This window comes from Leucoraja erinacea, chromosome 21, assembly GCF_028641065.1.
Source record: "Leucoraja erinacea ecotype New England chromosome 21, Leri_hhj_1, whole genome shotgun sequence".
NCBI classification, from domain to species: domain Eukaryota; kingdom Metazoa; phylum Chordata; class Chondrichthyes; order Rajiformes; family Rajidae; genus Leucoraja; species Leucoraja erinaceus.
In genome coordinates this window covers 16,637,081-16,649,234 of record NC_073397.1, presented here as the reverse complement: position 1 = coordinate 16,649,234, position 12,154 = coordinate 16,637,081, and the positions used below count along the sequence as shown (strand labels likewise).

General features: G+C 41.4%; 1 protein-coding gene across 1 annotated transcript in view; it reads left to right on the top strand.

Moving 5' to 3' along the window:
- LOC129707300 (E3 ubiquitin-protein ligase Itchy-like) overlaps positions 1–12,154 on the top strand; it is an 82,887-nt gene that overhangs the window by 43,732 nt on the left and 27,001 nt on the right. Inside the window, exons 8-17 of the mRNA XM_055652238.1 lie at positions 1,050–1,245; positions 4,807–4,902; positions 5,471–5,645; positions 6,555–6,615; positions 6,967–7,051; positions 8,191–8,319; positions 10,191–10,263; positions 10,495–10,566; positions 11,229–11,317; positions 11,970–12,129. Of these exons, the coding sequence (XP_055508213.1) occupies positions 1,050–1,245; positions 4,807–4,902; positions 5,471–5,645; positions 6,555–6,615; positions 6,967–7,051; positions 8,191–8,319; positions 10,191–10,263; positions 10,495–10,566; positions 11,229–11,317; positions 11,970–12,129 (1,136 nt within the window). The remainder of the gene's footprint in view (positions 1–1,049; positions 1,246–4,806; positions 4,903–5,470; positions 5,646–6,554; positions 6,616–6,966; positions 7,052–8,190; positions 8,320–10,190; positions 10,264–10,494; positions 10,567–11,228; positions 11,318–11,969; positions 12,130–12,154) is intronic.

Below are 12,154 nucleotides of genomic sequence, written 5' to 3'. Positions count from 1 at the left end.
TCCTCCCGCACATCAATGACATACATGTTTGTAGGTTAATTGGATCATAATCATTATACTTTATTAGCCAAGTATGTTTTGCAACATATGAGGAATTTGATTTGCCATACAGTCATACCAATAAAAAGCCACAACACACAAAATACATTTTAACATGAACATCCACCACAGTGACTACTCTGTATTCCTCACTGTGATGGAAGGCGAAAAAAAAGTTCAATCTCTACTTTTGTCCTCCAGCAGTTGGGGGCCTCTAACCTTACGTTGACGGGACAATCTTACTCCCGTAGTCGGCGGAGGGCCTCCCTGTCAGGGCAATCAGTCTCCTGCATCTGGGGGGGGGGCGGGAGAGGGGAATCTCAACATCCCCACACCGGGTGATCTACCCCGGGTCGGGGCTAGTCGAACTTCGTGCGGCTTTTGGAGTTTCCCAATGCCAGTCTCAAACCGAGACTCAAGCTCCTTGATGTTAAAGTCTGCAGGCCCTGTTTGGTGTGTCGATCCTAGGCAAGGAATCGGATGGTAAGTCCACACCCCGCTGTGGTGCTCAAAGTCAGTCCCAAGCAAGACCTCCAGCTCCACGATGTTAGGCTGCAAAGCGACCGGAGATACAATCCGGAAAACAATCTCCGGCAAAGTAAGAGATTGAAAAAAGTTTCCCCTGACCCCCTCCCCCACCCCTCACATAAATAAACCAGAGAACATTAACACATACGTTTTAAACACCCTAAAAATAACAACAAAAAAGACAAAAAGAACAGATAGACTGTAAGTGAGGCTGCCATTGATTTGTTAAGTTGTAATAAAAAAATGTCTTTAATGTGTGGGATAGTGTTAGTGTATGGGGTGATCGCTGGTCGGCGTGGACTCAGTGGGGCAAAGGGCCTGTTTCTGTGCTGTATCCCTGTTTATATTGATGGCCATGAAAAGTTTTTCAGAATTTGCAAAAAAATTGTTATTGGACCACATATGGAATAAAGCATTAACATGCTATACGAAGTATAGTATTTGTTATTTGTGCAAATCCTTTAACTTCTGTTCTCCCACAGTGTATGAAAATGGGTATTCGGTTCCGATGGAGAATGGGTCCTCATCCGCTACCGTCCCAACTGTCACAAACACTGTGCCTTCGACGTCTGCTACAAACTTGTCAGAACCACCACCCAGCCTAGCACCACCAACTGAATCCATATCTCCCGGTGATCTTGCACTAAGCAGAGTGAGCAAGGGTCCACTTCCACCTGGGTGAGATTCATTTTGTAAGATGCACTTAATGTTAATTTTTTTTTAATGCTTTTCTCACATTAATTGTGGGAAAAGATTGCAATTTGAAATATTTTCTCCTTCGATTGGGCCGGGTTAGACATACTGGCCTCCCTGGTACGTTTCCAACTTTGGAAGTCCCAAATAGTTTTAATGGAGTAAATGATTCCTGTGATTCCATGGAGCAATGTGTGCTGGAAATATAGCAAACCAAGTTGACTTTGACAGGTGCTTGATGTTTTCATTCACATGTTTAGGATCCGGTAACAGGAGTAAACATTTTACAAGTAGAGCTGCTGCCTCACCGCACCAATGACCTGTGACAGCGTGGGGTTTCTCTGGGTGCTGTGGTTTCCTCCCAGAAAATTACTTTTTTAAATGCTTTACTGGTCTTTGAGGATAACATCTATTGCTGTGCCCTCATTAATCATCTACATCGCCTCCTCAACAAAAATCTCAATCAAATTTAGGAGACAAGACCTCCCTTGCAGAAAGCCATCTTGAATATCCCTTAATGCAACTTAATCCTACTTGCCTAGTTGATTTGCTGAATTTAATGGATGATTCGCTGGGCAGATAAAATGTATATTTAAGAGTCAACGGGCAGAGACATGGACATGATGGCATTAGCCTCTGTTGTGTGCTTTCATTATTTTGCTATGTAAACATTGACAATTGACTATTCATCTTGGGCACACTCAACAAATACATTGCTGGCATCACAGTGGCGCAGCTGATGGAGCTGCTGCCTCAGTCCTGGAGACCCAGGTTCAATCCTAACCTTGGATGCTGTGTATGTGCTGTGCTTGATCTCCCTGTGACCGCGTCCGATTCCTCCGGGTGCTCCGGTTTCCTCCCACATCCCAAAGATGTGAGGGTTTGTAAGTTAATTGGCTTTTGTAAATAGCCCTTAGTGTTTAGGGAGTGGAAAAGTGTGATTACATAAAATTAGTGTGAATGGTCAGAGTGAACACGATGGACCGAAGGGCCTGTTTCCATGCTGCATCTCTAAATCTAAGCATTGGGGCAAAGTCAAAATATTATCCTTCACAGACTACATATTAATATATTTACATATTTAGTAGGGTTGCTTCCATTCATCCAGCCACACCCAGATTAGCACCGTGCAGTTGATATTAATTTGCTCGTAAGAAACCTCACCCTCGGCTCACTGTTGCCACCTGCATGGAGTAGTAGAGGTCTCATTTTGATCATCAGAGCATTCACAACGTTTTTTTGCAATGCATGTTGAATCGGAAATTTAGCTTATGTGCAAACTTGAATGGAAATATGTCCAGCTGATAACTCTCACAGGAGTCACTTGCCATCGCAAAGCCACATGCATGGTATTGACTTTAATGTTTAAGAAGGAACTGCAGATGCTGGAAAATCGAAGGTAGACAAAGGTGCTGGAGAAATTCAGCGGGTGCAGCAGCATCTATGGAGCGAAGGAAATGGGCAACGTTTCGGGCCGAACCCCTTCTTCAAACTGAGAGGTCAGACATCAGTCTGAAGAAGGGTTTCGGACCGAAACGTTGCCTATTTCCTTCACTCCATAGATGCTGCTGCACCCGCTGAGTTTCTCCAGCACTTTTGTCTACCTGGTGTTGACTTTAATGCTGGACACTCTACAAAGGAAGAGGTATCTAATTCAATTGCATGAAGAAGGTTGGTCGGTCTTTAAATCTTGTTGTACTGGCGCTCAGAAAGCAATATGTAAAGTAATAAAATGAATGATTTGGCTGGAGGCATTTACTGAACATAGATGGAACACACATTGGGACAGCTTTGATTTTATCCTTGTGTATTTGCTGATGAATTTAGTTTAGTTTAGAGATACAGCGTGGAAACATTCCCTCCGGCCCTCGAGTACACGCCAACCAGCGATTCGCGTACACCAACACTCTCCTAAACACAAAGGACAATTTACAATCTTTACCAAGACCAATTAACCTACAAACCTGTACTTTGGAGTGTGGGAGGAAACCTGAGCAGCCAGGGAAAACCCACGTGGTCACAGGGAGAATGTATAAACTCCGTACAGACAGCACCCGTAGTCAGATCGAACCCGGGTCTCTGGCACTGTAAAGCAGCAACTTTACTGCTGCGCTACCAAGCCGCCTCTATTGAATGCAAAGTTGTGATGGAATTACTGAAGCATAGAGCGTTGAAAGAGACCAAGTCTGTTGATTCCTTGGTCCAAACTTCCCACATCCCAATCTCCTCGCCTTTGACTAATGGCCACTGTCAGCAATTTTCAAATCGTATTCCTTAAATGTCTTGAAAAATGCCATTTTGCTTTTTTAATTAGAGTTTCGTTTAGAGAGAAAGCATGAAAACAGACCCTTTGGCCCACCGAGCCTGTGCTAACAGTGTTCCCCGTACACTAACACTATCCTCTACTGCTGCGCCACGGTGCCGCATGGGTGGAATCGTGGAAAAGATGGCATTGAAGCTTTTCGCCATGGCAAATAGTGTCCATTCTTGTTTAAGTTATTATTGACATAAATACAGAAAATGCAAAATAAAAGGAGGACGATTAAAACTGAGAGAGAACAAAACTCATCAACTCCAACCATCTTTTTCAATCTGTGCCTCCCAGGAAACTAAATGGACTGGGTTGGTTTTGAAGGTTTTGTTTTGTGTGGGCCACCTTAAATCCATGCCCCCTGTTCACTTTCCTTTACTGGAAATCTTTTTCACTTTAGTTATTCTATCAAAAACTTGAAGAATGTACCTCAAGTAAGTTTGGTCTTGTACCTGATTTAAAATTGTGTCATTCCATTCATGTTGTCTTTGTATCTTGAACCAAATTGGATCACTTTTCACCTGCCTGAATACCAAAATAAAGGTACGAGAATCATAACAAGGACAGAGAATTTGAGTTAGGTGAAACTGCACAATTGATACGACGATTAGTTCATTTAGAAACAAAACAACTGAAATTTCTCTCCTTTTGGGGCGTCACGGTGGCGCAGTGGCATGGTACAGTGTCAGCGACCCAGGTTCGCTCTTGACTATAGGTGCTGTCTGTACGGAGTTTGCGCGTTCTCCCTGTGACCGCATGGGTTTTCTCTGGGTACTCCGGTTTGCTCCCACATTCCAAAGACTAGCAAGTTTGTACGTTAATTGCCTTCTGTAAATTGTCCCCTGCATGTAAGATAGAAGTAGTGCACGGTTGATTGCTGGTCGGCATGGACTTGAAGGGCCTGTTTCCATGCTCCATCTCCAAACCAAACCTTTGTAGAGATTTTGATGCTGGTCAGTCGTGAATACAAAGAAAACTGGTTTGTTTTGTTTGAAAATAATAGCAATTAGACATCTAAGATGTGTTTTTATTGAAGAGCAAAATCTTCTGAATAAGCTTGCAACTATAAATGTGGTTAGGGATAGCTAGTTATTGACTTGCTGCATTGCTATTCCTTGAATTACTTCCGTTGATAGCTGGAGGAAGGATGTGAAGAGAGAGAAATTTAACATTTGTTTATATGCCGCTTTGCTCTGACAGTATAACAGCAGATTTTACTTATTTTCTTTCTGTAGCTGGGAGCAGAGGGCGGATCAACAGGGTAGATTCTATTTTGTAGATCACATTGAGAAGCGAACAACCTGGGAAAGACCACAACCATTACCTCCAGGGTAAGTAGCATGTTCTTCAGTGACTGGATGTTCTTGCATAGCCTATCCTTTGATCCATTTATCTGATTCAACTGCTGACTGCTAGCTACCTGTGGCGAGTGCAATAACAACATTTAAAAGACATGGTTAAACGTTTAGAGGGTTATGCGTCGATTCAGGCAAATGGGACTATTTAAATGGTACATCTTGATTGGCATGGACGAGTGAGACCTTTATCGGTTCTGCATGACTCTTGAGCTCTTGCTGATGAGTGATTGGTGCTTGTTGAGCTCTTGCTGATGACCAGTTGATGGGCGTCAGCATAATTCATGAATTTAAGCTGAGCCATAAGAAATACAAGTAGGTGTAAGCCATTCAACACCTTGTATTAGCCCACTAATCAATAAGTTGTGCCTGATCACTTACTGGAGATCGACTTTCCTACACTAACCTCCCTCCCTTAAAAATCAGTTAACAATATTGGCACAAGAACCTTTGAAATTGGAAATATGGAGCTTGCTATTTTACATAACTCTGAAGCTATGCATTCATGTCATTAATTGCTTCTTCTCCAACTCTTGTCTGATAGCTGGGAGCGGAGGGTGGACGAGAGGCACAGGATTTACTACGTTGACCACATTACTCGGACCACCACGTGGCAGCGGCCTACAGTGGAGTCTGTCAGGAACTTTGAGCAATGGCAGTCACAGAGAAATCAGCTTCAGGGAGCCATGCAGCAGTTCAACCAGAGATTTATTTATTCGGTAATTAACTTTTCTGCAACTTTTAAAGATAACAAATGATTGAAATAAAAATCAACACCATGATTTTGACATCTGTTGAAAATTCTTGTCTCCCTTGATCCAATGTCCACCTCACCAGTTTAAATATTTTTTGTTTTCATTTATTTTGGGTGTGGGTGCGTGTTCAAGAGAGGTGGGACTGAATCACATTGACAGTTCACCTGCACATTTGGAGCAATGTGCTGTCAAGCTGCAGTTTGTGTGTCGCATGTTCCAGATTTCCACCTCTGCATGCAAATGCATCTGACTTTTTGCTCTGACCCTGGAATCATCATCCAACCTAGAAGCTTCAGTAACTGCCTGAGCTAAGGGAGCTGGGTTCAATTAAGTGACAACAATAAACTGACATGTTTAGCTCCATTCTTTTCAGTTCAGCCTACTTATCATTTTAACAACCTACCTATTTAAAACTAGTAGACTATCTGGTATTTAAAACAAGTAGACTATCTGGTAGAGCTGCTGCCGCACAGCGCCAGAGACCTGGGTTCATTCCTTCTGAAAAAAGCTTTGTTCAGAAGCCAAGCACACAATGATTCTGTCTCTATTATTGATCTGTTCCCATATTCTGTTAACATGAATGTGATGATTATCTGTGATGACTAGACATTAATTATTCCACTCCAAGGTTGCTCTTGCACCTATCTCGTTCTTGTTACTTAAATTAATAACATTGGTTAATCTTATTGAAAAGAAAAACTTGTCTTAAGTTGTCTTGGCTGGCTTGATTTTCTTCAGTTCTCTCACATTAACTTTGAAGGAATGGGTTCAGATCAAAGGTTTTCACTTCGTTGTTCCTCGATACGTGGCTTGTTTCTTTGCCTTTATTTTAAGGGAAAAAATCTGGTAAATTTGTTTTCAATTTGTTTTCAGTATCCTGAGCCAGTGGTGCCTGCTGAATTTGACCCTCTTGGCCCGTTGTCATCAGGATGGGGTAAGAAAGACTTTAAACATGATGGCGGGGAAATGCATGTTTCTTTAAAATCACGTGCAACTCGGTTTATATTTAAATCCTTCTGGGGATTGTTTATGTAGAAATAAAGAACTGCATAAGGTGGATAATACGCAAAAGAACACAAAGTACTGGAGTAACTCAGCAGGTCAGGCAGCAGATCTGGAGAACCTTTCTTCACAAAACGGGTCTCGACCCAAAACATCCCCTATCCATGTTCTCCAGAGAGGCTGCCTGACCTGCTGAGTTACTGCAGCACTTTTTGTCCTTTTGGAGATAATTTATGAGAAACATGCCACCAGTTACTAATTAGTCTCCATGTCACTCTTATAGAAAAGAGAACAGACAACAATGGCAGAATGTACTTTGTAAACCACATAACACGTACCACTCAGTGGGAGGATCCTAGGACAGAAGGGTGAGTAACACATGAATGATGCTAAGATGAATGTTGGTGATAGCATGCAATGAGGTAACTACAGGATGATAGATAAAAAAGATTCAGGTAAAGCGCTACTAATCACGGCGTTCATCATGGTCATGGGTGGATTGCGGTTGATTTTCAGTCGCCCGTTTTCTGAAATTTTAAAATCATTATCCATTTGACTTGAGGTGAGCTGTGGAAATGTTCCCTTGTTGCTGTATGGCTAATGAAACCTGGTTCTATTGAAGTTATATTTTACATTTAGTCTTGATTTATTCTTGAGAGCAACTTACAAGACCACGGCAATTTAAGAATAATTTAGTGCACGCTGCTGTCATAGTTCATAAGTTATGGGAACAGAATTAGGCCATTCAGCCCATCAAGTCTACTCCGCCATTCAATCATGGCTGATCTATCTTTCCCTCTCAACCCCATTCTCCTACCTTCTCCCCATAACCCCTGTCACATTGGCAAATTTGCTTCCTCAATTTAAAACAGTAAAAAAAATATTAATGACAATTCTCCATTACTAATTCTAACATTTTAATAAAGTGAATGTAAATTTCCTAGCAGCCTTGGTGCTGTTTTGAAGATCTCCACATCAGTTTGTCACTTTAACTTAATTGGCACAGGATCTAAGATCCCATTGACTCCAGTGAAGGTTCTCAGTCTGCCGTGTGTGATTGCGTGGGTTTTCTCCGGGTGCTCCGGTTTCCTCCCAAGATCCAAAGATATGCAGATTTGTAGGTTGATTGGCTTTTGTAAATTGCCCGTGATGGGCAAAAGTGGGATGGCATATAACTAGTGTACGGGTGGTCAATGATCGATGTGGGCCGAAGGGCCTCTTGTTTCCACACTGTGTCTCTAAACCAAACTAAATTGAATAAAACAGGCAGATATCAGCAATTTCAAATGGAAATGTTTTGATCTGTCTTCACCCACTAAGATCTTGACTACAGTAATATGTGATTTGTGGGGGTAGGCTGTAGTGTCATGTGTAATGCAGGAATAGTAAAAAGCCAACATTGATGTAGTTATCACAGGAGAAGAAAGGATAGCTAGCACTGCATTACTTTGGATACTGTTCACAGTAAAGAGACATGCAGTTCATGTATGCTTGCTTATTCCTGCAGAATTCTCAATGAAAAGCCCTTGCCAGATGGATGGGAGATGCGGTTTACAGTCGACGGTGCTCCATACTTTGTGGATCATAATAGAAGAACAACAACATACATTGACCCACGTACTGGCAAGTCAGCACTGTAAGTTCTCAATTGGTATTACACATGACTCGTGCAAAAATAAAATCTGAACATTGACTGTAATGAGGGGCAGAGTAGCATAACAAACTTGTCACTTTTAAAGTACATTTTGGCAGGTACATGGACAGGAAAGGTTTAAAGGGATATGGGCCAAACGCAGGCAGGTTGGACTAGTGTAGATGAGGCATCTTGGGCGAATTGGGCAAGTTGGACCGAAGGTCCTGATTTCATGCTGTACGACTCTATGACCCTCATAGGATCAAATCCTTTGCTGGATACTGGTTACTGGATGAAAATATGCTCCAGATGAGATCTTAAGTCATAGTTTTGCCTAGCTATTCATTTGGATAGAAACATAGAAAAGAGGTGCAGGAGTAGGCCATTCGGCCCTTTGAGCCAGCACAGGCATTCATTGCGATCATGGATACTTAAAGGCTTCATATCAACAATGGAACAAATATCACAAATAGTAATGCTTTAGTTAATGTTTGATCAACAATTGTTTTACCCTAAATATATTGTAATCTTTCATATTCCTAATATAGAAATGCAGATTTATCAGCTACTGTATGCACCCCAAAGGAGTTACTTTGTAACATAATTAAATGCAATAAATGTGTAAAGAAATAAAAGATTTTGTGGTACTGTAAAAGGTCCATTACCCAGCATGTGGATAATTAATTATACTGGAGCAACCAAGATCAGCTGAGTGGCTCCTTCAGCGCTCCCTTGACTGGCTGTGAAATACTGGATCCTGGAATGTACCACGAGTGAAGTGCCAAATAGGTGTGTTGTTACAACACAGAAGCCCACAGAACAAATGTTCTCCAAATGGGCTCTTTGTAGCTGAAATGAAATACAAAGATAAATAAAATTCCCCTCAAGTGTTAACATAGTTTATCTCTCCTCCGATAATGCATGGCAGGCTGAGTATTTTGTTTCTCTTTGATTTTTCCAACTCTGCAAGATTTTAGCTTTGTAAATTAAATCTAAAAAACTAGATGGAGCATGGGTGAAGAGTTTTGGCCTGCATCAAACCCATTCTAAATTTTTACAGAGAGTAGACTGTGCCATAAGAAGATCATTTTTGCCCTTTCTAAAATTATATAAGCAGAAAGCATTTCTTGAGTTGTATAGTGGCTTTCTTGGTACTGAATCCTTTACTGCAGGTTCTGAGACTTCAGTTTTTACCTTGGTTATCACAGATAGACACGCACTAATCATGATTTATTGAGTAAATGGGGGAAAAGTGACAAAGGCATTTACATACCAGCCATTCCCAATAACCTTTTCTAACCCTTGTTCCTCGTCAGCAGATGCTTAAATGTAGTGAATGCCATACTTGACTTTCTAGGGTGCTACGCTTGCATGTTCTGTCAAATAGATAGAATTTGGAGTTGTAAACACTCCTGCATTATGTCAGAGATGCCGTTACATTGGAGTGGCACCAATTTGGAATGAAATTTAGTTTTCATATCTAATTTACACTAAACTACATGCTGTTTCTATTCAGGAGCTAGCCTATAATTTTGAGTTGAAATCTTCATGGCCCACAGTGTCTCTGCCGTACATGATGTCAAGACAATCGCACCATTTCCTGTATATCCATATGTCTCTCCAAAACCCTTTTAAACACCATTATCATATATGCTTTGACCACCACCCATGAGCAATATCTAGTAGCATTTCTGGAGAACATGGATGGAAGACGTTTCGGATCTGAAGAAGGGTCTTGACCTGAAACGTCACCTATCTGTTCTGCAGAGATGCTGCCTGAGCCATTGAGTTACTCACGCACATTGTGTCCTTTCCTGACAGATGGAGGCTTAGCACAAATCAGTTTCACAAAGCTTCTTTCTTTATTTTTTCAGATCGAACGGTCCAAACATCGCGTATGTCCGTGATTTCAGATCCAAAGTCTCCTATTTCAGGTTCTGGTGTCAGGTAAAAGCAGCTTTTCATTCAGTTCAAGTGGTAAAGTGTTTCCAAGCAACGGCTCCCATATGCAGCATCATAATGTGCGCAAGGCCCGTGTAAGATTAGAAATATCACTTCAACCAGCTAGTTGTCCCACATGACTCTGCTGACTTGTAGACCCGGTGGAAATTCTGGGCAAGTATTTTAAGAAGAACGTGTGTTTTAGGTGATTGTAAACGAGCATTCTTTGTGTTCCAGCAACTGGCTGCGCCTCAGCACATAAAAATAACTGTGACCAGGAAAACTTTGTTTGAGGATTCGTTTCAGCAGGTAATGCTCATAGTTAAGTTTCTGGGAAGATTGGGGTGTGGGGATCTTACTGGGTATGTCTGATCCAAGGTCTCTGTTAGCACCCATTTCATTGGTGCTGGTGTGTGAGTGCTACATTTACATAGAACACAGGAAAGGGCCCTTCGGCTCGCGATGTTTGTGCCGTGCATGATGCCCAATTAAACTGATCTCATTTGCTTGTACATGATCCATATCCTTCCATTCCATGCAATTAGGCGCACCAAGTCTGTGCTGACCAGCGATCACCCCATACATTAGTACTATACTACACACTAGGGACAATTCACAAAAGTTATTTAACCTACAAACCTGTACGTCTTGTGGGTGTGGAAAGAAACTGGCAAACTTGGAGAAAACCCTGCAGGTCACAGGGAAAACATACAAACTCTGTACAGGCAACTCTACCATTGTGCTTCCCTTGTTGTATGAATACTGTTGGGTACAAAGATTCTTGCAAAGGTCGAAATCCTGGAACATCCACCTCTAAGAGGGCAATTGGTGATGGGGAATAAACTCCTAGATCCTGAAAAGTAATATATTTTTTAAGCTGATAGCTTTCTAGATAAAGCTTTTTTTTTTAAACATGATTTCCATGCAAGATATTTGATGATATCCTCAGATTAATCTCTGCCTTGTTTCAGATCATGAGCTTCAATCCTCAAGACCTGCGAAGGAGGTTATGGATCATTTTCCCCGGAGAGGAAGGCTTAGATTATGGAGGTGTGGCAAGGCAAGTATCTTCAACGTGGGAGCAAGTTGTATCAAGATATCAATTTTGTTCAATGGAATCATCAATTTTCAGAAGGAAGAATGATTAGTAAGGTCGTCTGTACGGAGTTTGTACGTTCTCCCCATGACCTGTGTGGGTTTTTCTGGGTGCTCCAGTTTCCTCCCACATTCCAAAGACATGCAGGTTTGTAGGTCAATTGGCTTGGTAAAATTGTAAATTGTCCTTAGTGTGTATAAGATAGTGTTAGTGTGCAAGGATCATGGTCGGTGTGGATTCGGTGTGCCAAAGGGACTGTTTCTACGTTAATGTAGTGGGGCATGTAAATAACTTTACACCAAAAAGGGGAAACATTGTTCAGCGATTGTTGTTTCTGTTTAAATAATTCACTCCCTTTCAAGATGAGATGTGTGTCAATCTGTTAATTTCAGCTAAAAGAAAAAATGTGCTGTTTCCAATATTTGTGGGAACTTTGGTGCGTATTACTGTTCTGTTGTTATCCTTGGTTTTTAATGAAATTCAGAAAAGGTCTACCATGGTCAACAAGGATTGACTGGTCCACCACACTTGATGTTCACTTCTTGTAAAAACAAGTCAGATTGTACATTAGCATCTTTTTTTCAGTGTATCTAATATTGATATTTTTTTTAAATAGGGAATGGTTCTTCCTACTGTCCCATGAAGTTTTGAACCCCATGTATTGCCTCTTTGAGTATGCTGGGAAGGAAAGTTATTGCTTGCAAATAAATCCTGCATCTTACATCAACCCAGATCATCTGAAGTACTTCCGATTCATCGGTCGTTTCATAGCCATGGTATGTTCTCAAAGCTTAATGATAC